Below are 25,209 nucleotides of genomic sequence, written 5' to 3' on the forward strand. Positions count from 1 at the left end.
TGGAAAAATGAAGAAAATCAATAAGGGAAAGACATTAATTAGGAATAAATGGAAAGATTCAACCTTAGATAAAAGGATTCAAAGTGGCCGTGTACGAAGTAAACACATGAAAATCAGTAGCTCTTTGTTACTAATCTGTCTTTTAAAAATAATGGTGAAACAGAATGGGGGTGCCTAAGGCCCAAGGATTGTTTGGTGGCTTTGTCATTATCATATCAGATCCTTGACCAAAAAAAAAAAAATTAGTGAATAATGGAGATTTAGAAAAATTGAAGAAGCCCAATAATGGCTGATCTCCCCCAAACCTTCGTAGTAATTACGAGAGTGAGGAAAGTCCTCTATGAATGGTAAGACTTGAGTTCTAGGGTTAGATCTGGCTTTGAATACCAGATGTACCATTTGCTAGTGGCTCTTCTTAGGCAACATACATATACCTACTCTGAGCCTTGGGTTTTTCATCAATGAGTTGGAAATGGCAGAAGTATCCACTTCATGTGACTGTAGTAAGGCTTGTGAATTAACATGTGAGCAGTGCTTACATGACCTATAGTCAGTGAGAGCTTCCCTGTGCCCCAGCCTGGGCCCTCATCTGCTCTCACTGGGGAACCCAGGACGTTTCTTCAGTCATTATTTTTAGCCATTATGTGTCTTTAACACCCATAAGATGGAAGGCAGAGAGTAGAACAGAGGGTACTTCCAAAGTAAGGAAGCAGCAATCATATAATACTAAAGGTCAGAAGAATCTCTAAAGCAGGCTAGTAACTCCAAGGTAGTCAACAGCACCGTCAGGGAAGAGATTATTGGTCATTTTACTCACTGCTTTATCTTCAGCACCTGGAATCGTGCCTATCCCACAGTAGGTGTTTAAAACTGTTATTGTGTGAATGAATGAAGGAATCCATGAATTAGCTGTGCCAAGGAATTGCTAAGTCGTGTCATTTTGGAGTTTGCGCTTTGCAGTCTCGGTTGCACTCACGCTGCTCTTGTCTTTCTCTCCGGCAGATCTCAGTCTCAGGAGGTGGGTTGCCCCCTGTCAGCACCTTGACGAACATCCACAGCCTGTCCCACCATAATCCCCAGCAATCTCAAAACCTCATCATGACCCCCCTCTCTGGAGTCATGGCCATTGCACAAAGTAAGATCTGTTCTTGATCAGAAAACTTGGGAGCAGGGAAAAGAAACATGGGAAGTGGGTCAACTGATTAAAAATGGCTTCTAAAAGACCCCATTCAAACTCACCCACCACTTGTAGATTTGATTCAGCTTGTTTAGAGCCTCATTTCTCTCCTCAATAGTATTTGGATTGTTTAGCCATAAACGAGAGAAATTATGGAATAGAGTTGAATCTGGGTTGTGGCATGCCAGCTATGCCTTCTGGGTCAAATCACTGACCTTTATGAGGTTCAGTTTCCTTGTCTGTAAAATGGGTCGCTGAGGTGCTCAGATGACAGTGTGTATATACATGCTTCTAAGTCTATAAACAGATGTGTGTAGTATTGCAGCTTATACTTCTTCCTAGTGTTCATTTGTATTCCTAAGTATATGAGAGACTTTCCAGGAGGTTGTGCTGATGTTCCCTTGTGTTGGAAGACCTGATGGGCTTCCTTCTAAATGGAGAATTCTATGTGGTCAGGAGACTTCTTTGGCCAGTGTTGAAAATAGAGTGAGAAGGAACTCTGAGGGGAACTGTCATAGCATCTCTGAGTCTTTAAGGAGGAATATGTTATTTAAGCCCGTGCCTGGGGAAGGTGGGATTCTTCGAGCTCTAGGAGGCTTGTATTCCACAGGAAGCCTGAGCCCCATCACAGATGGACCGTTACGGCACAGGAAGGCTGAGGTGGGCTGTCTGTGCGTGCCTCTCTCAGGGTTTTAAAGGTGAACAGTTTTCAGAGTATTTTTAGCTTTATCATGACAGCTCAGGCTCAGCCTTCATTTGTAACCCTGCAAAGTATTCCTGGGAAGTAAGATGTGTTCAATGGCACAATGTGCACCTTTCTTTCAACCTGGTACTGCCCACTGTGCTTGTGGCCTCCCTGGTGCCGAACGCCCGTGTTGACCACCTCCTTGTTTTGTCCTGCCTCTTCCTCTCCTTCTCTCCTCTCTCCTTAGATCAGGTCTAGCTGGGGTAGCAACTCAGATCCCTTCTGAAGAGGATGACTTATGAGCTTTTTTGAGGGCAAAACAGGGCTAGACCCATGGGAGGCACAGAGATGGACAGAATGAGTATGTGTGGCTCTTGCTCTATTCTTAGCCATCTGAAAGTGATACACTCTGCTTTTATTTTTGCAGAGGGAAATGGGAATAAAAAAGCCTTTGGAGGACTCATAAAATAAAAAATTATTTTAGATGTACTGCCTTTTCACTGGGCCTTCTCCAGGAGTATGGTAAACATATGAATGCCAGGGATCGAGAATGAGATTAAAATGAGATAGGATACCTGAAACCAGCCAGTTTGCCTTCCAGAACATTTGAGTAAAAGGCCCATGGGTAAGATATCCCACCTCTTTATTTCCATAACCAAAATGATGTACAAACCATCCAATTTACCTTCTTTCTCCCCACATTAGCCTTGGCTGGCACACACAGTTACATATTTTCTTAGGTACTCTCTGAACTAAATCTTCCCTGGCACTACTACACATTTTTCAGTTTTGTCCCTCCTAATTTCTTCCACCCATACTTCTCTACCTTCTCACAATACTCTTACTCTCCTACCGCAGCTGGCCAACACCAGAGCATGACCCTTAGAAGGGCATGTGTGTGTATGTATTTGTAGTGGTGGGAGCATCAAGACCAAGGAAATGGCCAGAAAACTTGGCTGAGACACAGTGGTCCTACCATACGGGGTGGCAGGCTGAGGACCTAACTGCAGTCATCATCGTTTATCCAACTCGTCCTGTTGAGTATACCCTGCCTCAGGGCCTGCCTCAGGGCTTCAGAGCCCATGTAGGATGTGATGACAAATTACCTGGCAGTGCCATTTCCTTGTTATCTCCTCAGCTCCTGAGCTGGATAGCATGCTTCTTAAGCAGGAACCAGTGCCCAGAAAACAGATGTAAAGGCCAAGAGTTACACTCCACAGGAGCTAGAATGACATCAGTGGCTCTTGATCCTGGAATTGAGGCACATCAGGATCACAGTCTGTGTTGAAAATAAGATTCTTGGGCCTCACCTCTGAAGGTTCTGACTCATTAAGTCTTGGGTGGGGCCTAGGAATGTGTATTTCTTAAAGAGCTCCCCCCAGGTGATTCTAAAGCACAGGCAGGTTTCAGAACTATGTCGTCAAATGTCTTCCACTCCAGACAGGATAATTTGCTTTTCTCGGCAGAGATTTCTCAAAAGAGCAGTAGTAATGGGCTCCTGAGAAAATGGCAAAACCATGGGGCTTTCTAGGAGATGAGACCATAAGTTGGAAGGTAGGAGAGCGAAACAGGGTATCAGGGTATCAGGTGAGACACTGGCTTAGCAAGAAGCTGAGCCCCTGGGGAAGTGGCAATAGCACCATTCTGCTGATCCAAGGCCCCATCCTCACCCCCTGCCAGGAGGGCCAGGAAGAGGCTTTTTCTCCCTTCACTACTGCTCTGGGGCCTTGCCTTTTAGGTTCCTGATAATACTATCAGCTAAAGCTCTGCATAGGCGATTGTTGAGGCCTTTGTGCTCTCTCCACGGGGGGCTTCTGTGAGTCTGCTTAGGAACCCTCTCCACCTCAGGCAAGGCTCTCTAGGTGTCCGTCTGCATTTGCCTATGGGAGACCTTTCCCTGGATTTCCTTCTGCATCCCATTCTTCTCCCCATTTCCCACAAAGCAAGGTCAAAGGAAAGAAATTGGGTGTCTCATCTCTGATCCTCTTGTCTCCACTCCCACCCTGCCTGAGATGGCTTCCCCAAATTCCCACCCAGGGAGCAGCTGCTGGGTGGGTAGCGGGGACCCAATCTTTGCAGGCTGGCCCTGGTTCTAAAGAGGACTCAGGTTAAAGAGACAGTGCAGAAACACAGAGGCCCTCATACAGCCAGAACAGAAAGATGGCAGGACCCACTCTAACTGACAACCTCTCACTTACTACTTCCTCCTTCCCATACCTGTCCAGTTGCTGCCACAAGCCCTACGCTGTCAGATAAGATTAACTGACATTGACTGGCTGTGTTCTCTCTCTGATCCAGTCAAGGAAATGAGCACCTGACCTCTCTCAAGGTCTTTGCATAAGTCCGGTAAATGAGGGTCTTCAGGCTTCATATTCCCAGGACTGGAGGTTGGGGGTTTTTGTTGTTGTTTTTTAATCAAAATGTGGGTCCCTGCCCACTCCTGCCCTCTCGTGGACAGACAGATCTGGGCAATAATCTGCACCTTAAGAGTGGACACCCCTGGCCCTGCCCTGAGGGCGCAGGGCAAGCCCCTCTCAGAGTCTGGCATGGATGGAGTGGGCAAGTAGACTCAGCTTTCCCAGGGCTCTGACAGCCTCAAGGCACCTAAGTTTGGGAGGCCACAGGATGACTTTGGGAGACTCTTAGGCCTCAGTCAGATCTGTTTAAAACCCTTTCCATCTATAACTCACTATGGAATTTGAGCAGTCACTTAATCTCGTCAAGCTTCGGTTTCTTTATCTGTAAAATCATTTCCCATACATTCTCCTGTGTAGCAGGCTCAGCCGGGTGCCTGGCACATAGCAAGAGCTGTCGATGTGCCATTCTCATCCACTGACCTCTCCTCATCCCTGACTCCATGTCTGATCTCTCTCTCTTGCTCCCACAGGCCTCAACACATCCCAAGCACAGAGCGTCCCCGTCATCAACAGTGTGGCCGGCAGCCTGGCAGCCCTGCAGCCCGTCCAGTTCCCCCAGCAGCTGCACAGCCCTCACCAGCAGCCCCTCATGCAGCAGAGCCCGGGCAGCCACATGGCCCAGCAGCCCTTCATGGCGGCTGTGACTCAGCTGCCAAACCCGCACAGTAAGGACCAGGCCTGCTGGGGAGGGAGTGCGCGGGGCCCTCAGCAGCCACCTGCTGCCTGGTCTGGGTCTGAACCTTCTTGGAAGCATGTTGGTTTGGTCACTTTTCCCTATCCATCATCAACCAAGACAGTCTCTCAAGCATACACCTATATGGGCTGTGCCTCTTCTCGTTGTCTATTCCCCCCCTGAGATTCCCAGCGGAAGGTTAGAAGAGGAACTGGAGGTTGAGAGCAAGGGTAGCATATATGTGAAGCTTGTGTCACAGCTGCCCACGCTGGCACCCACGAAAGATGTCACCAGCCAACTGCAGCACCTTTTCCCGAGGAGCCTCAGCTTAGCCTTCTCAATGCAAAATCCCCATGATCAGAGTTGGCCTATACTTTACACCCTATTTGCTTTACCTGAAATTGAAGAATCTTTTAGAGTCCCTATGCCCTCCAATTTACACACCCCTCTAATCAAGTTTACGTTAAACATCTCTAAAATAAAGAACCATGAACTTAGGTGAAAATTACCACCAGCATGTCATTCTGCACAAGGAACATTGGCATTCCTGCCCCATATACAGAGGCTATTTCTCACAACCAGTCTTTACACCTACCCTAAGTCTACTCTTCAACCACTTGCAGGCCCACTACCCCAGCCCTTACATCTCTGCCACCCTCCCCAGCCCTGAGCCCCAGGTCCCCACCCCCCAGCCTACAAGTTTGGGGAGAAATTGTGAAAGGATGGCTTCCCTGCTTCAGACATAGTTTTATTTATGTTTCAGTGATAGTTTTAGCATCAGGCAGCCCTAGATTTAAATCCTGGCTCAGAGACTTACCACTGGTAAGTTGCTTAGCCATTCTCAGCCTCAATTTCTTCATCCATACAATGGAAATAATATGCATGTAGAATGATTATGAGGTTGAAATAAAAATAGGTATGAATTGTGCCTGGTAACCAAAGAGGTACAGAAGTGCAAGTGATTATTTAGTAAGAAACTCCTTAATAGAAGGAGGCGAGAATGGGGAAGAGGATTTTAGTTTCTCCCCTGGCTGCCTCAGGCAGAGCTGTGGATCACAGGAAGAACAGTCAAGTTCAGCCTTCTTCTGTCCTCAGGGCTCTAGTCTGCCTCAGGCCTGCAGAGCTGGTTTCTAAGCACCATCTCACATTCCAATCACATTTTTTGTGTGTGTAGCTTCTAAAAAAATCTGCCACAGCCTGTAGCAGGGTCTGGGACCACATGTGCCTGATTTCCCATCCACCCAGGAAGGGTATTTGCCACTTGCCTCTGCCCTCTCACTAGGCAGGATTCCTCAGTGGCCAGGGCTGGGTGGAACGGACAGAGAGTGGCCACCAGTGACCTGTGGACTGCCAAGGCCCAGCTGCTACAGAGAGAGAGCCTGTGGGGCCCCAGCCTCCCTCTGGGAAAGGCAAGCTGAGGCGGCAGGCAGTGACCTTTACCCCTGCTCCCTACTGGAGTGCTCCTTGGTAGAACAACCTGGTCCTCCCTCATGGCCAAGCATCCACATGCTTTCATTAGTTGGTCATATGACCTGGAATTTCTATAAATCTTATGGATGACTAGTATGAGTCAAAAGGTTCTAAACTTGATGGATGAATACTAGAAAAACTGAAAAATGAGTCACATGCTCCTGGAGGTTTTATTTGAATCCAGTCTCCCTTTATCTATTATTCTGTGATAGATAATGGTCCTTTATTTATCATTTCTGTGATGTCAAAAGGCTATGATATCATTTTAGTGCAAATTGGAACATCCCAGAATTATGCCATTGATTACTCATGTGTAATTACAATTTATTAACCCATCTACAATGGCTAGCATGAGACTTGGTGCTTGAGCCATGACAGAAGGGTAAGCATGTGCTGGCCAGCTTGTTCATATTTGCCAGCCACTTGGAACCTTTTTTTATTTAAAATCTCAGGTGCCTATGAGTCACTTGTTGATGCCTAGGCATCTAATGCTTTACAGAAAGTCAGGGGAATCGAAGTAATCCCACCACAGAAGTGCTGTCCACCACTACATAGTAGGCACTCTGCAAAGCTGTTCAGTTAGTTATTTTGTACAAAGTTATCCCAACATGATTTGTTTTGATCCTGTAACAGGTATCATTCCCATTTTACAGGTGAGGAAACTGAGGTTAAGTAATTTGATTAGGGAGCTAGGATTTAAACACATGGCCATTCTTTTTATCACATCATACTGCCTCCCCAAACTACCACTCCCTCTACCCCCTTTTACCCGCCCTGTGAAGCTGTGAACAGGAGCTGTGGTGTGGGATGGGGAGTCTGTGGCTGTGCATACACCTGTGTGATCTGCACCCTGATTTGTCTTCATTGTCTCCCCAGTGTACACACACAAGCAGGAACCCCCCCAGTATTCCCATACCTCCCGGTTTCCATCTGCGATGGTGGTCACAGATACCAGCAGCATCAGTACGCTCACCAACATGCCTTCCAGTAAACAGGTAAAGCTAGCAGGAAGGTGTTGGGGGGGTGGTGTCTAAGGCTATTGATGTGCAATGTGGCAAATGTGGACTCAGCCATATGTCCATCTGTCCTTCCGAGGCTCCCTGTTCCTCATGAAAGGAATCCCTAGAGTCACAGGCCAAAGGCTAAAGGGGCTTATTGCTCCCCCAGCTTACCCAACAAGAGTGCTAGATGAAGACTGAAGTTTGGTGAATCGCTGGAGCCTTGGTTATACAGAGCCTTTAGGTTCAGAGAGTAATTATGCCCCCATGGATTGATCAGTGATCCAGGGAAAAGGTATTTCCAAGGAGGGCTCAGGAATTCACAGCTTGTGTGGAGTTTCATGCTTTGCAGGAAGGATCCTTAAGGATTTTCCACAAGTAAATCAATGGAGAATGTGAGCAGTGAGTCAGGGGTCCTGAAGCAGAGTCCCCCAGTCCGGGACCCATGCTGGGCCCAGAATGCTGGATGCTCTAGAGAATGACCCAATTCTGCCATGCACAGGGACTCCCCAGGGGACAGCCTGGCCTTTCAGGGGCCAGCATTTACTTGGTATTTAGTCAAGAAACTTAGAATTGGCTTCCTGGTGACCCAGAAGTGGGGATCTACAGGCTTAGTTACCATTTTAGTTGGGGACGAGCTCCTACCTCCATGTGGAGGTGCTGGAGGAGGGAAGACAGCTGGCGGCTTGCCTCCTCGCTGCAGTGTGTGCAGCTAGGCTGTCACAGGTCACCAAGAGTTAGAAGCAGGACAGGATGTCTGAACACAGATGACAATTCCAGAATAATACAATAGAGCCTTTTAGGAGCTGGGGGTCTGTGCAGTGTGGGAACTGTTTGGCCTGTATTGATCACCAGATAAGTAGGTGATAACCTTGAACTTCACGTCAGAGGCTCTCAGCAGAGTTTGGTCTTGTCGATGGTCTTTATCCATCTCCGCCCCACACATCACACCTTATCCACTGCTGTGCGCTTCCAAGCATGTTCTTTCCTGGGCTCAGTTTCTCTGTTCTTCCCTGTGCCCACGCCTCTCCCTGGCCAGGCAGCGCTGTGGAGCAGGTGAGTTCTCTTCCTGGTTGTGCCACTTGTTTGGTGACCTTGACCTCCCTGAACCTCCATTTCTTCATCTTTAAAACGAGAGTCATACTATCTACTTGTTCTGAGGATTCGATGAGATCACATAGATTAAGTGCCTGGCACATGGACACACACACACACACACATACACACACACATAGATTAAGTGCCTGTCACATGGACACACACACACACACACACATAGATTAAGTGCCTGGCACATGTACACACACACACACACACACACAGGCAGCTGGGCCCAGGAATTGAGGGACAGGGAGAGGTGTGTGGGACCTGCTTTGCCAGTCTTCTCTCACCCAGTGGAAGATGAAAGGACAGCCCCCCATTGCCCTTCCCTTCGACTCCCGTGCAATTTCCCACTCTTTGTAGTGAGCAGGGAAAACATTTATCTGTGCTCACAAATCTCAATCAGGGGGGCAGCCAGGCGCAGCGGCCCTGCTTGGGAATACCTTCCTCTTTGAAAGGTTTATCAATCCATCTGCCGCTTGGTCAGCCCAAGACAGGGCCGTGATTAATTATTCCTGTCTTTCCCAAGTTGACTTTGATGCTTGCTTGTTGAAACAAGTCCTCTGAATTCCGGAAATGGTCTCTTAATCAAAATGCTTCAAGATGCTCCATGAGAGGCTGCACCGGCCCCCAGATGGCTTCTCCCCTCCACTGGACAGAGGGGCCAGCCAACCTTGAAGCTGCATGAGCAGCCCTCTAGAGCTACTGTGACGTTGCCTACAAGTCCCCAGACCTTTCACGAGTCTGGCAATAGACTTGTTTCTGGGATGGTGAGGATGATGACTATACTTAGTAAAGATAAAACTATTCAGGTAGCATTTTACAGTTTGTACTTCTCATGGACACTTGTCTCATCATTTTCTTTTTATTGAAACCTCTTAAGAGAACAAAGAACTGAACTGAGGCTCAGAGAGGGAGAGTGACCTGCTCAAGATCACACAGATGATAAATCCTAGAGTTAGACCTCCAGACTTTGCTCTTTGACTCTAAATCCTAGGCTCCTGCTACTTAAACAGTATTTGCCTTCCAGTCACCCACCTGTAAATACCCACTGGAATTGCTGCTTTTGTGGTCTTTAAATGCCAGGAACAAGAGTGACAATGAAGCCCACTTACTATATTCTGATCAGGAGATGTTCTTCCTATGCACCAAAGGGGAGGTGGAATGAAGTACGGTGAGAGTGAAGGGCTGTCCCGATGGCCAAGGGGGTCAAAGTGAAGGAAGGGCTACAAACTCTCTTCTGTAGGCAGAGCGTCAGAGTGAGTTCCAAAAGGGACCTGGTGGCAATTCTGCTTTTTCTCTGTTTTAACGTTATTTTCCAAAAGGAGTTTCAAGTCTGTTGCACATGGTGTGAGGAAAGCGGGGTTTCTTGGTCTAATATGCGCAGGGGGAAGGTCTGGATTAAGCAGTTACCCCAAGGCAGAGCTTCTCAGGTTCCTTCCTGTGCTGACGTGGGCAGCCAGTGGGGCCGCGCCGCACTGCTCCGTCCAAAGCATACGTCCTGGGCAAGGCTTACTAGGGTGCTAGGAAAAGCCAACAGACCTGGGCTAATCCCAGCTCCTTCATCCGCTGTGTGACTTCGTGACTTTGGGCAGTTATTTCACTGAAGTGAGCCAGTTTCTTTATCTCAACGGGGAAAATTCCACCCCCATCTCACTGAATATTTATAGTGGCTGATACATAGTCAAGTACTCAAAGTGGTAACTCCCTCCCTGTTCCTTCTCCTTTCTGTCTGTCATACTTTAGGAGACACTTTCCATTGTCTGCAATATTTAACTCATTGCTTCCCATTCTCCTGCAGACATGTAGATGCCCTGTTGTCTACTTCCCAGGGGCCTCTCAGGGCACCCAAGACCTTGGTGTTTAGCCATTTCCTGGGTGATAGTGGGTGTTCCATAAATAGGAGGGAGGGAGGGAGACAGATGCTGGAACTGGTCTGAGTGGCTGCCATGTGTCAAGCAGCACTCCCATGCTTTTCTATCTCATCTTTCCTGCCTAACCCTCCCTCCTCTCCTGCAAGGTAGATATTTTTATGCCTGATTCACAGAGGAAAACACTTAGGTCCCATGATGGGGAGAGATCTGTCCAAGTTCACACAAATAATAACTCTTGAGCTGGACTTCAGCTTTGGTTTTCTCCAAGTCCATTTAACAACACACACCTTCTAATATCCATTTTTTAATCACTCATAAAAAATGACCCAAGGTTATGCAGGTATAAGGCTGAAGTCGGGATTTGACCTTGCGCCTGTCTGATCACAGTATTTCCACAGTGTCCAGACAGGTGCCCTGGGGCCCTGAGGATCATGTTTCAGTAAGCTCAGGCTGGGCCTTTCTCCCCGAAATCCTTCTGCAGCTCCCACTATCTGTTCTTTTCAGACCAATTGTCTCCCCATCTGCCTCCGATGTTTGAGTGCTGGCCAGTTACCATCTGAGTGGGTCTGTGCCTGAGCTCCTGAAAAACAACGTCCTGCCAGTCTGAAAACAAGACTTAACAGCAAGCACCGACCTTGGTTAGAACAAGTGTGGGCAGGCCCTGAGCCGACTCCTATTTTCACAACTTCCCTGCCCACTGCTTCACTTCCTAGTTTACAGAGAGGTCAGTAGAGGGCCCCCAGAGCAGGCACCACTCAGAGGTGCTGACAAGGAGGTGGGCAGCCTCGTCGTAAATCCCCTGCAGCTTTTCCCCACCCTTCCAACTGTCTCCACTGGTGGTGAAGCGATGTGGTCTGACGATTAACAGCACCATCTTGGGAGGCAGGCAGATCCAGGCTCAAAATCCTGCCACTGTCTGCCTGTGTGACCTCAGAGAATCATCTTAGCCTCTCTGAACTGCAGTTCTCTCAAGGGTAATGTGAAGATAATGATTCCTCTTTCATGGGATCATTGAAAGGACTAAATGAAGTAAGTTTATAAAACACTTAACTCTGGGCTTGGTCCCCGCAGTCCATGGTAGCTGGGTCAGACTTGATTTCCCCTGGTGGCAAGTCAGAATGTCACTTGAGCTTCAGAAGGAGGATTTTAAATGGCAAAGGGCATTTATTTCCCTCTTGCTGCACTCGTAAGGTGGGACCATAGCTTTTCTTTTGTGAGACCCTGGACAAGTTCCTCGTTAATCTCTCTCAACCTCTGTTCCCTCCTCTGTAAAACCGGAATATTAATCATTACTTTCAATTAATAAAGCTATAAGTAATCTAACTTAATAATAATAGAGTTGGGTTCTGTATGCACTGTCTCCCCCTCTTCCCCCACCAGTTCCCTCTCAAGACCACTGGCCATTGCCCTCACCCTCCGCTGAACCCTCTCTTGTCCAGCTCACAGGGCCTCCAAGTTGTCAGAGCCCAGCCTCTGTCTCTGACATAACTGATTGCTCCCTTTTGTTTCCCTTGGAATTTACGATGTTACCCATTCCTGGTTCTCCTCCTGTGGCACCCTTCATTTCCTTAGCTGGCAACTCGTCTTCCCGGCATTTACTTGTTGGAGACCCCGAGGCTCATTCTCTCCTATTTCACAACTGGATGGTTTCCTCTAGTCCCAGGCTCTGGGTCAGGTCCACACACTGATGGATCCTATCATTCTGTCTCCAATACAGACTTCTGCCCTGAGTACCCACTCAAAAATCCAGTACACCTTTGGCATGTACATATGCCCACCTAATATATATGACAAATTGCACCTGCCCAAAATAGGGACTCTGCATTTGCCCCCATTTCTCCCTACCCAAATTGTTTCTTCCTTGGACTTCTCCATTTCCAAAAGTGGTACCAGTTGTTCAGGGGAGATACTGAGAGTCCCCCTGAGTCTTCTCTCCACACCCCACATCTAGTCCATCTGTAGGCTCTGCTTGGGATCATTCCCATGCATCCTAAATCTGACCACCTATCACAGCCACATCAGTCCAGCTCCTTCCTGTCTCTCCCTCATCTCTTGAGCAGCCCCTCACTTCCCATTGCTTCATCTCTTGCCCCGCAATGGTGGGTATGGTCTGTTCACCACACAGCAGCCAAAATTATCTCTTAAGAAGGGAAATCAATCATGTCACTCCCCTGTCAAAACTCTCAGTAGCTTCTCGCTGCAACCAGATGGAGCCTTCCAAGGCCCCGTGTGAGCAGACCGCTGCCAGCCCTGCCAGGCCTGCCTCCTTCCTCTCCTCCTTCTCTCCCCCAGCTGCAGCTGAGTAGACCTGAAGTGCTCTTGCAGCACAACTTCCGCATTGAGGTATCTTGTGCCTGGCGCCTTCTCTAGTGCACATCTTTAACAGGCTTGTTCCCTCATTTCATTCAGCTCAAATGCCACCACCTCAAACAGCCCCTCTGGATCCTGCTCCCTAAATCATTCCCTTTCTCCTGAGGTCACCCTAACCTCTTCCCATGCTTATTTTTCTAAAGAGTAATCGTCTCTACCTAAAATGCTAGTTTACTATATACATATATATGCATTCATTTGTTTGTTGTTCAAAACGCTGTCTAGAGTATAAATTCTGTGAGGTTGTGGACAGGGTTTTTTCCCCTTTGCACCCCCAGTATCTAAAAAAGTGCTCATATAGAAGACTCTCAAAAAGGTGTTAAATGAAGGAGTAAAAATTACCTGCCTTAGAGGGTTTATGTAAGAATCTAATGCAAAAATACAGTAAAACCCTTACTTAGTGTGGTGCCTGGCACACAGTAGGACCTTGAGAAATGTTAGCTATTAACATTATGTAACAAATGCTCTTAAAATGAGGATGCCCTTAACAATTGCACAGCTACCACACCTTTCAGACAGAGGGCTCCGCATTCACTCAGAGATCCCCTGGGCAAGGCCCCCGTGGGGCTGGGTGTGCTGGGCCTCAGTTCTAAGGGACCACAGTGTACCCCTTATCAACTGTTTGTGTTTAGACTCTGAAGGGGGCAAATAACTCTAGTTCCTTTGACAACATTTAGGGCTCTGCCACCATTTTATTATGTGAGCAAACATTTGATAGCTGGGAAGCCCATCCCTAATGACAGGTCATAGAATCTTGCTGGCGTCTCCTTATCTGCCTTTCTTGTTTGCTCTTCTATTGAAACCTGCAAGGTCACAAGCCATTTTCTCTCTCCTCCACCTGAAATCTGAAAATTAGAAAAAGGCTGATAGTGGGAAGTAAAGAGCCTCAAGAATGGGGGTGGGTAGAGGGAGGAAGAGGAGGCAAAGGGTATCAGAGGGCCCTGACCAGGGGGCCTCAAGAATTTAAGAGGGTCAGAAGCCTGTCTCTCAGAATGAATAAGCTCAAGCCCACTCTGAAGAGCACTCGAGAGCAGTGTGGACAGAGGACCCTGTGCAGGGCGGCAGCAATGAGACTGTTGTGCCCAGCCCCATTCTGCATACTTCATGTGTATCTGCTCACCTAACCCCTTAATACCTCATTTTGTAGGTGAAGAAACTGAGGCACAGAGAGTAACTTGACCAAGAGTGTAAAGCGAGTAGAAAACTCTTAACCTCAGGGCATAATAGAAATACCACGTTTTGGGAGGTCACCCAGAACTGGTTTTAATTTTTGGTTGTACGTGCTCCTAGTTCTGAAACCCTAGGCAGTTCACTGACTCTCTTTGAGCCTTGTTTTCCTAATCTGTAAAATGGACGTATTGGCAACTTCATACAGGGCTATGACTGGGAGCACTGATTAATGGGATAAGAAGCCTTTAGTGTTAGTGGTCGGGGGGTGTGCATGTGTGTTTGAGGGTGATTGTGGAAAGAGTAAGGCAGAACCTTTCCTCTAGATGCCAAAACAAGGGGCAGGGAAGGAGGGGACAGAGGGAAGCAAAATGAGGCTTCCTGGAAGGAAATTGAGAGGAAGAATGTTCCATGACAGTTGAAGTGACTGAGGTCCAGGGCTCTGGAAGGGGACACTTCCCCCAAGATGGGCAGTATGATGCCTCCCAGCGGGTTTCTCCATCCGTCTTGGGATCTCCTGGCCCTGGCCCACCTGGAAGCCTCACATCACAGGCCTTCAGCTCCAGTCCTCTGAGTTTCTTGAAATTTCCCACCCTCCTTCCCTGATGGATCATTTGAGTGAGTGGTGATTTTTGTCATGTGCTTTATGGCCTTGCTGCTCAAAGCAGGCAGTGGAATTAGCACAGCCTAGAATCTGATTAGAAAAGCAGGTTCTTAGGCCCCCCGTGGCCTACTAAGTCAGGATCTCCAGTACCTGTAGGTGCATGAAAGTTTGGGAAGCAGTGATCTAGGGGACCTCTGCTCTTAGAGATCTTAGGAAGAGTATCCTTACTTCCGTGAGAGGCACAAGCTCCCCATCCAGCTGCCATTGCAACCACACCAAGTGCCCTTAAACCACTTTTGCAGAAAGAGGAGCCCAGCCTCAGGATAAAGGTCTGCGAGTTCTGACTATTTCAAGGTCGGCAGCAGTTTACTTGTCTCTTCTGCAGTGGCAGGAAGAGCCAGCTCCCAGGTTTTCCTGAAGGGGATGGGCTTCAGGACCAACACTGCAGAGCTGAGCAGGCACTAGGTCCCCAGCGACCCCGCTCCCAGCCCTCTGCTGCCTGAGTTGGTATCAGCTCCCTGGAGAAGTCAAACTAATGGCCCATGGCCCTGCCAAATGCACACAGCTGAGCTCTCTCTCCTCTCTCTGCAGTGTCCTCTCCAAGCCTGGTGATGCCCACCCATCACTTACTTTGTGCACAGCAACAAGGGCCCGATTTTCCACACCATCCCCCTCTGGGCAGCTGTCACAGGAAAGCCCAACGACCTGACAAACACCTGTGAGAGGTCCCTGCTTTCCTGACATTCTGCTGGCTCCTCAGACAGTCCACTCCAGAGAGGTGCGAGCCGAAGCCCAGCTTCCCTTTTATGCAGTATTGTCACGATGCCTCTCCCAACATGTCACGTGCTCCCATCCACGCTGGAGGCCGGGGACAGGAAACCATGGAAGAGGAAGAGAGAAAGCTGTTTTGTCTACATTTGCTTCTTCATCGAACAAACTGATGTGAAAACTTGAATCTGTTACTGAAAGGAGGAGAGGAGGCCGCGTGCTATTGAACTGAGCCAAACACACTGTAAATATCAGCAAACTCCCTCCCCGACCCCATCCCAACTGATCTTGAGATTTCTTTTAAAGAAGCAAATCTGTCCAATAGATGTAAACTATAAACTACTGTAATTAAGTGCAATTTCCGCTCCACTTCCTCTCCTCTCTGCCCTGTATATAATACAAAAGTGTCTATTAGTTTCCTTTGCAAAGGTCAGAGTTGAATTTTCAAAGTGATTTGCTCCCTTCCTCTTTCCCCATGGAGAAATATCCTAAGTTGGAAGTGAAGCCTTTGCCCCCTCCCTCAGGCCTGTACACACACAGGGACTGTATGTTTTGGACTGATTACCAGCTAACTCTAATCTCCTGTTGTTAAGACACACCTCTGGATCCCTGGAGGGGCTGAACACAGTGTCAGAGTAACGTCTTGGCTTCTGGTGGGGCTAGGAGCTCAGCCAGTACACCCCCAAGACACCCCAAGGCAGGGAAACTCACTGTTTGATAGCACAAGAAAAAGTTGGCCTTTCAGAAAGCCTCCCATTAAAACAATTTATTTTATCACTGCCCAGAGTCTCATATTTCTGTCTCTGATACTTCCCCTGCCACGGTTCCACCAAGAAGCCTTGGCCCCTGGTCTCCTTGGAATTTTCCGCTTGCACCCCTGGGCTTACTGCTGCCTGTCCCAGGTCTCCATGCTGGCTTTACTGCTAAGGTATGAAGAGTCAATATCCCCAGGCAGACTCCACATGCCTCTTGGAGGGCATCTGGCCACATCATGAGAGCCAACATCTTTTTCAGCCCTGTAACTCACAGGAGTAAAGTAACAGAGCCAATACTTGGTGACTATTGATCATAGGAAGACATAAAAAGCAGGAAGAATGGAAAGCTGGTGGTAACTCTTCAACTTCATTTTAAGCATGAATTCCAGCCTTTCCTCCCTTCTGTGGGGCTGTTAGTCCCTAGGAGAATGAGCTCTTGTGGGTGTTGCCTCCTGTCCAGGGTTGCCTCTCTGGTGAGAATGCTAATGAATATAAGTAGTCCAAAAGGTGAAAAGCCAAAGGCCTGGACACTCTGCCAGCAGGGACTTTGTGAGAAATAATCCAATGTTGACTCCAGGAGGGCGGATGGACTATCCTCTTTGGTGTCTACTCTTTTGTACAGAATAGACCTACCAGCATGTGGTTTCTTGCTTCTTGACAGAGGATTTCCCAGGCAAGGTGTAAGCAAGGGAATTGTGCTGAGCAGGCTCTGAACAACAGGTTTTTCAAAATCCCAATATAGTAGAAGATGCAATTCTCAGTGAGCTGGGAAAATTTACTGAGTACTACTGTGTGCCCAGGGCAAGGATGGATAGATATGGAAATACTGACCTCCTTTGGTTCCTGGCTCCCCTGGACAATGTGATTTACACTGAAGTGGTCAAGAGAAAACTCATGGTTGGATTGAGAAGGGCTGGGGCTAAGACCAAGACCCATGTGGCAAGAGAGGCCCAGATGCCCCAGCATTAGTTGAGATACCTACTGAATGGCTCCTTTGAGTTCCAGGGAGAGGAAGGGAAGATAGCCCTCAAACCTCAGCTTCAGCTGGAGCCCTGTATCTGGACTCTCATTGTTTCTGGGACAGCAAGTATCCACATTTGACACATTTTAGACCTCGCATTATTGCACTATCCCTGAGAACCTAGAAGGCCCTGTTCATCCGGGAGGTCATTTGGGCAGAGATAGAAGGTTGGGGATGGGGAGAGGAGTCGGGTGGGAAAGTCTTTAGAGACTACTTAACCATACCCTATGTGAACCAAAACATGTAGAGAATGACCTTGGTAACTGAGGCCCCCAAGAGGGTCAATACTGCCTGCTGAACCTCCAGGGACCATTCCCTACTGGCTCTAAGGTGGGCAAGGAGGCCCACTGTGTATGGGTCCAGGGAGGAATGACTCACTTTAAAGATTCATTTGCAACTAAAAATCCCCGTTCCTTCCACCAGAACCTTATGGGCCAACATTTCCAGGGTCTCTCTTTATACCCCAAGCCCATGCCAACAAATAGATGGTTCCGTTTTTACCATGACCTGCTGTCATTTTCTAGAGCGAGCTCTGGGGAAGTCAGATTTCATTTTAATATCCATGGATAAGGAATGAAAACCTGGCTTAAAAACAAAACACATTAAACATTTCCATATCAAACAATGAAGTATTCCTCCCAAAGGCAGAGATAACCTGAGGGTTCCCTGCTGGATTCAGGTGGATAAGGACACAATGAGGACAGCCAGGGGATCTGAGTCCTTGGACCACACTTGGAGGCAGGTCTTTGACACTCTTTGTGGAGCCAGAATGCCTTGATTAGAATCCCCAGTTCTCCACTGAACCTCATCCCCACTGTCCTACATAAAATTGGGTGATTATAATTGTGCCCACTGTCTAAGGTTGGTTGAGAACTAAATGAGTGAATACTGGTTAAATGCTTAGAAGAGTGTCTGTAGGTTGTGAGTGCTATGTGTTCACATTCTCTCATCCCAGAGTGCCTCTTCATGTAGTCTTCTGTGCTTGGTTGATATTTCCGGATTACCTCATCACAAATTTGACACTTGGTAAAGAAAACTGCCAGTTCTTGGTAAAATTATTTTGTTCATTTCTATGGTATACGGCAAGTCCAGCAGTGGCCGAGGGTGAGTCAGGGTGGGAAGGCCTGAGGAGAGGGGAGAGGCTTGCCTGGGGAGTCTTTGTCTTCTTAGGGAAAGAAGGTAAAATGTGGTGATCTGGTGATGGAGTGTGAGGGCCACAGAGAGCCTGAAGGCGGGGCCTGGAGCTGGCTTTGTGTTCCGAAGGGTGGGAGGGGCGTCACGGGGGAGGAGCCCAGAGCGCAAGCGCGGATGTGGGTTGCATAGAGGCAGGAGGACGCTCCTTCCCGAGGAAACTCAGGGCTGATGTGTCCCCCTTGGATTAGGAATTCATTCAAAGAAAAGCCATTGAAACCTGCTCTGGAAAATAAGACATGGCCTATAGTGGACCATGCAATGATACATGACATATTCATGTTTTAATACTTCTGATGCTTCCTAACCATACCAAACAGGCAGAACATTCATGAGAATTTGCGATCAGCTAAACCAAAAGCCTGTGAAGCCCTTCTCTCCCTCCTCCCTCCTGCCTGCTCCTTCCTCCCTCCCTCCTGCCTGCCCCTCTCTGGTGCAGAGGTCATTCCAGTTTGGCAAATATTAGATTGTCAGCCAAGATTTATAACATGTCTGTATTTTATAAATGAATCTTTGGGGTGTGCAGGACTTCATGCATACCTGAAGGACCATTTTCTCCTGGTTATGTGTACAGTGGTATGTGCATATATATTTATAGGAAACACTTTGTAAGGAAGAATAAGCAGAGCAAACACGAAGGGGCCAGTATCAACAGCAGGATGCACCAAATGCAGGCTTCCTGCATCTGCTTATGCATGTCTATACCAGCAGATCGTACAACACAAATACAAGATATTTCTTTGCAGTTTCCACGTTTCATCTTCTCTCCAGATACATGCTGTCATAGTCCCAAAATGCAGGTTTCTTTCTTGTGTCCTATTGTCTAGATATCCTTAATAAACCAGTTACATTAAATTATTCCCAATCATGAAATACATAAAAAGATAAAGCTAATTTTTTTAAAAGATCAAAAAACAAAACAAAACAAATCCCAGTAGCAGGAAAGCATGCCTGACTTCCTGAGCTATTATAAGACCTTCTGTGTATCCCTTTGCTTTGGGAAACATCGTCTAGTCCAAAATAATGTTTCGCATTTATTTAATTCAAGAAATATTTCCTGACACCTATTGTGTACCAAGCACCATTGTTACAGACTGTGAGGATACATCAGTGAACTAAACAGATAAAAACCCTTGCCCTCATGAAGTTTGCATTCTAGTGGGGGAAACAAGCAGTAAATGTGTGTGTGCACATTTGATAATTGTAAAAATTTATGGAAAATACAGCGGGGCACCCAGATTAGCCAGAGCAGAGTGAGAGGGAACATGGTGGGTCAGGGAGGTGACCGGAGTGCTAGGGCCTGATGGCAGATGACACAGGGCCCCATCACCCTGTGTAAGGACTGCTGTAAGCTGGTGTATGGACTTTGGCTTTTCCCCTGAGGGAGCTGGGAGCCATCAAAGCTTTGAACAGAGCCATGACAAGATCTGACATGTGTTCTAGAACAATCCCTCTGGCCAGTGAGTTGCAGGGAGGGGCCAAGAGTGACAGCAAAGAAACCGTCAGGAAGCCTTTGCCATCATCCAAGCCTGAGATGAAGGCTGAAGGTAGTGGTGATGAGAGGTGGTCCGACTGCAGGCGTTGTCTTGAAGGTGGAGGATTTGAAGGCACCAGGATTTCCTGTTGGTTTCCATGGGGAGTATATGAGAAAGAGAGGCATCGGAAATGATTCTACAGTCTGGAGCCTGAACAAAGTAGGCAATAGAAATTGATGCTGTGGAAAATTTTAAAATAGTGTTAAGCTAGACAAAGGCTCTATCTAGGTATTTTTTTTCAAGTGGCCCTTTAGGAAGCATCGTGGCAGTGCCTCACGCTGTGATGTCTGCTGTCATCACGTCCCTCATGTGATGTCAGGGCTTCCAGGCAGCAGTAACGTGACCTCCAGTCATTCAGCCAACGAATGTTTATTGAGTGTCTTACTGTGTACTACATACTCTTTTAGGCATGGGGAGAAAAGCAGCTTTAAAAATGTCATTTTTCCCATGGAGCTCATGTTCTACTGGGAGGGAGCCAACAAAATAAATAAATACACCATGTGCCAGGTATTGATAGGTACTAGAAAGAAACACAAAGCCGAGACAGGGGCTGGAGGCGGGGAAGGAGGTGGATTGATTTTCATAGGGGATCCCTATACCTTTGCTTTCCAAGGCAGGATTTCTTTTGCTCATCCTGGCTAAAAAGATGCTGGAGTGTGTTTCTGAATCACCTATACTTGTGGTTAAAGATTTATTCTCCCTGCTGCCTCCTTCTCCAGGAGACTATATTCATTTCCTGTGACTGCTGTAACAAATTATCACAATGATAGTGGCTTAAAACACCAGAAATATATTTTCCAAGTTCTGGTAGCCAGAAGTCTAAGATCAGTATCATTGGGCCAAACCAAGGAGGCAGCAGGGCCACACTCCCTCAGAGGTTCTAGGGGAGAATCTGTTGCTTGCCTCCTCCAGCTTCCAGCGGCTGCTGGGTTCCTTTGCTTGTGGCCACGTCGCTCCAGTCCCTGCCTCTGTGGTCACCTTGCCTTCTTGCCTGTGTCAAATCTCCCTTTTCCTCCTCCTCATAAGGATACATGTGATTGCATTTAGGACCCACATGAATGATCTAGGGTAATTTTCCTCTATCACATCTGCAGACTCTTTTTCCTTTTTAGGTAACATTTACAGTTCCCAGGCATTAGGACCTGATACCTTTGTGGGTTGTTATAGGAACAATTACAGTGACTTCACCACACACCCAGAAAAGAGAACTTAATGTTATAGTTTCTTTTATACAACTTTTCAGTTAAGACTTATCATTACTTCACAACACAGGCATACCTCATTTTATTATGCTTCACTTTATTGTACTTGGCAGATATTATGTTTTTTTACAAATGGAAGGTTTGTGGCAACCTTGCATGGAGCAAGTCTATCGGCACCATTCTTCCAATTACATTTGCTCACTTTGTGTCTCTGTGTCACGTTTTGGTAATTCTTGCAACACTTCAGACTTTTTCATCATCATAATCATCATTATTATTATATTTGTTATAGTGATCCATGACCAGTGGTCTTTGATATTACTGTTGTAATTGTCTGGGACACCACCAACTGTGCCCGTGTAAGAGAGCAAACTTAATAAATGTTGTGTATGTTCTGACTGCTGCTCAACCAACTGGCCATTCCCCATCTCTCTCCCTCTCCTCAGGCCTCCCTGTTCTCAGAGACACAATAATATTGAAATAAGGCCAATTAATAGCCCTACAATGGCTTTGAGTGTTCAAGTGAGAGGAAGAGCTGCATGTCTCTCACTTTAAATCAAAAGCTGGAAATGACTAAGCTTAGTGAGGAGAGCATGTCAAAGCCAAAAGCGGCCAAAGGCTAGGCCTCCTGTGCTGAACATTAGCCAAGCTGTGAATGCAAAGGGAAAGTTCTTGAAGGAAATTAAAAACTACTCCAGTGAACACATGAATGATAAGAAAGCTAAACAGCCTTAGTGCTGATATGGAGAAAGTTTCAGGGGTCTTGACAGAAGACCAAACCAGCACAATATTCTCTTAAGCCAAAGCCTAAACCAGAGGAAGGTCCTGGCACTCTTCAATTCTGTGAAGGCTGAGAGAAGTGAAGAAGGTGCAGAAGAAAAGTTTGAAGCTAGCAGAGGTTGGCTCATGAGGTTTAAAGAAAGAAGCCACCTGCATAACAGAAAAGTGCTGGGTGAGGCAGCAAGTGCTGATGGAGAAGCTGCAGGAAGTTCCCAGAAGATCCAGTTAAGTTGATTAATGGAGGTGGCTATGCTAAACAACAGATTTTCTAGAGTATAACAATTTTTTATTGGAAGGAGATGCCACCTAGGCCTTTCACAGCTAGGAAAGAAGTCAATGCCTGGCTTCTAAGCCTCAAAGGTCAGGCCGACTCTCTTGTTAGGGGCTAATGCAACTGGTGACTTCAAGTTGAAGCTAATGATCATTGACCATTTCAAAAATCCTAGGGCCCCTAAAAATTATCTACTCTACTTATACTCTACAAATGGAGCAACAGGACCTGGATGACAGCCCATCTATTTTACAGCATGGTTTACAGAATCGTTTAAGCCCACTGTTGAGACCTACTGCTCAGACAAAAAGATCTTTTCAAAATATTGACAATACACCTGGTTACCCAGGAGATCTGATGGAGATATGCAATGAGATAAATTATGTTCTCATGCCTGCTAACACAACATCCATTCTGCAGTCCATAGATTAAGGAGTAATTTTGACTTTCAGGTCTTATTATTTAAGAAATATGGTTTGTAAGGCTATAGCTGCCATAGATAGTGATTCCCCTGATATATTTGAGTGAAGTTAAGTGAAAAACTTCTGGAAAGGATTCATAATCCTAGATGCCATTAAGAACATTCATGATTCATGGGAAGAGGTCAAAATATCAACATGAATAGGAGTTTGGAAGAAGCTGATTCCAACCTTCATGGATGACTTGGAGGGTTTTGGGACTTCAGTGGAGGATGTAATTGCAGATGTGGTGGAAACAGCAAGAGAACTAGAATTGGAAGTGGCGCGTGAAGACACAACTGAACTGCTGCACTCTGATAAGAAAACTTTAATGGACAAGAGTTGATTATGGATGAGCAAAGAAAGTAGCTCTTTGAGATGGATCCTACTCCTGGTGAGGATGCTGTGAGGACTATTGAAATAATTAAAGATTTTGGAATTTTCAAAATTTCAAATAATTTCAAATTTTGAATTTCAAATAACTGAACATTATTGAAATTATCAATATAAGCAGAGGATTTAGATTATTACATAGACTTAGTGGATAAAGCAGCAGCAGAGTTTGAGAGGACTGACTCGGATCCTGAAAGAAGTTCTGCTGTGGGTAAAATGCTATCAAACAGTATGGTATGCTACAAAGAAACTGTTTGTGAAAGAAAGAATCAATTGATTCATCAAACTTCATTGTCGTCTTATTTTAAGAAATTTCCACTGTCACCCCAACCTTTAACAGCCACCACCCAACCTCGAGGCAAAACCCTCCATCAGCAGAAAGATTACAACTCACTGAAAGCTCAGATGATGGTTAGTATTTTTTAGCAATAAAGCATTTTTAAATGAAGGTATGTACATTGTTCTTTTAGACATAATGCTGTTGCACACTAAGTAGACTAAATATAGTATAAGCACAGCTTTTATATGCACTGAGAAACCAAAGAATTTATTTGACTCACTTTATTGTGACACTCGCTTTATTGTGGTGGTCTGGAACCAAACCTACAATCTCTCCGAGGTGTGCCTGTATAGGTAAATCAAAACATCATGCTGCACACCTTAAACTTACACAGTGATGTATATCAATTATTTCCCAATAAAACTGGAAAAAAATAGTCATTATATTTGTAAAACAGATAGCCTTGCCCAGGAAACATGAAAGGTAACAAGAAAAATACTTGTTTCTTCATCTTTATGAAATCTATTTTCAACAGGAGCCACACTTTGGAGAAGCTTGAATCATTAAGTAAATGAAAAACTTAAACATGTTGCTCATGTGTTTATAGTAGAAGCAAAACAACAGGCTGCCACTGTAGTTAGAGTTAACCATTCATCCACCCCTTTGTTCAGCTAGTAAATATTTACTGCATCTACATAGAGTGTGGTTAAGAGCTCAGGCTGGGGAGTCAGACAGGTCTAGGTTCAAATCCTAGCTCTACCACTTACTAGCTGTGTGATCTTGGGAAGGCTGCTTGACCTCTCTGAATCTGTTTCCTGATCTGAAAATGGGGTTGTCATAGGAATTAAAGGAGATGCAAAGTGCCCTTTGCCGGCACGTAAGAAAGTGCTCTGTGTTAGTTTTAGCATCCAGTCCTTCCAGGACCACACCCTGACAAAACATGTTGGGCTCCATCCTCACTGTCACTGAATGCCTTCCCCCAGCTAGAATGTAAGTTCTAGCAGAGACAGGACTTGGGGTTGTGTTCACTAGTTTGTCCCCAGCATCTGGTACCTGCACATATTGTACACTCAGTAAATATTTTTTGAATGAATGAATGTGTGTATGTGTGCAATGGAATTTATTAGTTTTATGTCTGAAAAATGGCCCCAAATGCACACCTGCCACCACTATCTCCACCACTCTCTGGTGTCTCCCCGACTTCTAAGGAAGGAGCAAGTCATTGTAATTACTTACAAATGGAGAGAAGGAGAAAGGAAAGAGATAAAGATGGACATCCTGGGTAATGCCTACAGCTAGTGTGGCACTAGGGTTAGGTAGACAGCTCAGAACCCACTTGGGCTTCTGGGCTGGGACTCAAAAAGGAAGACCAACAATAGCTTCAACAAGCCACTTCCATCTTCCCCTGGGTCTGATCTCTGTACCCCATCTGCAAATATACCTATGGTCCGAAGAAAGGTGACCTCGATCACAAACTTCTCAAAACAGAAACGTTAGGTTATGCCTTTCTTCACCAGCTTAATCTAGGTCCTCATTCCTTGGATTGTATTCTTCGTACATTTTCAATATGCAGAGCATCTAAATGTAGTGGAGAGACATAGGATACTTTCTCATTCACTAATTCATTCAACAAGCCTCTTCGCACACTGACTTTGAGCCAGTGTAGCATGTGCTGAGGGATCCAGTGGGTGCTTGGGATTCCAGGATGGCCTGAAGGAGTTCCCAGCCTGGCTGGGGACACAGACAAATTAGCAAGTGATTGTAATGCAGTGTGTAGGTGTTGGAAGGTAGAGCCATAGGACAGTGGAAGAAATTCTGTTTGGTGGAAATCAGAGAAGGTTCCTTGGAAGATGATTGAATTGTGTCATGAAGAATGAGTGACAGTTCACCAGGCAGATGGGGGAGACATTCCTGGTTGCAGGACCACAAATTGCAAAGTGAATGTCCAAATCAGTGAGTTTCCAGTGTTGTTTGAGGCCAAATCTTCTGTCTTTTGCATGCCTGGGACTCTGCCTGAGC

General features: G+C 46.4%; 1 protein-coding gene across 4 annotated transcripts in view; it reads left to right on the forward strand.

Moving 5' to 3' along the window:
* HNF1B (HNF1 homeobox B) overlaps window positions 1–16,084 on the forward strand; it is a 50,273-nt gene extending 34,189 nt beyond the window's left edge. For 2 of the 4 annotated variants that reach the window (XM_073235260.1, XM_073235262.1), the window contains exons 6-9: window positions 1,003–1,135; window positions 4,750–4,944; window positions 7,299–7,417; window positions 15,128–16,084. In XM_073235260.1, the coding sequence (XP_073091361.1) occupies window positions 1,003–1,135; window positions 4,750–4,944; window positions 7,299–7,417; window positions 15,128–15,148 (468 nt within the window). In that variant the 3' untranslated portion in view covers window positions 15,149–16,084. The remainder of the gene's footprint in view (window positions 1–1,002; window positions 1,136–4,749; window positions 4,945–7,298; window positions 7,418–15,127) is intronic. The other 2 variants (XM_073235261.1, XM_073235263.1) reach the window with 2 other exon arrangements.
* Window positions 16,085–25,209: the final 9,125 nt, after the last annotated feature.

The sequence above is a fragment of the Manis javanica genome, chromosome 4, assembly GCF_040802235.1.
Source record: "Manis javanica isolate MJ-LG chromosome 4, MJ_LKY, whole genome shotgun sequence".
Lineage (NCBI taxonomy): Eukaryota > Metazoa > Chordata > Mammalia > Pholidota > Manidae > Manis > Manis javanica.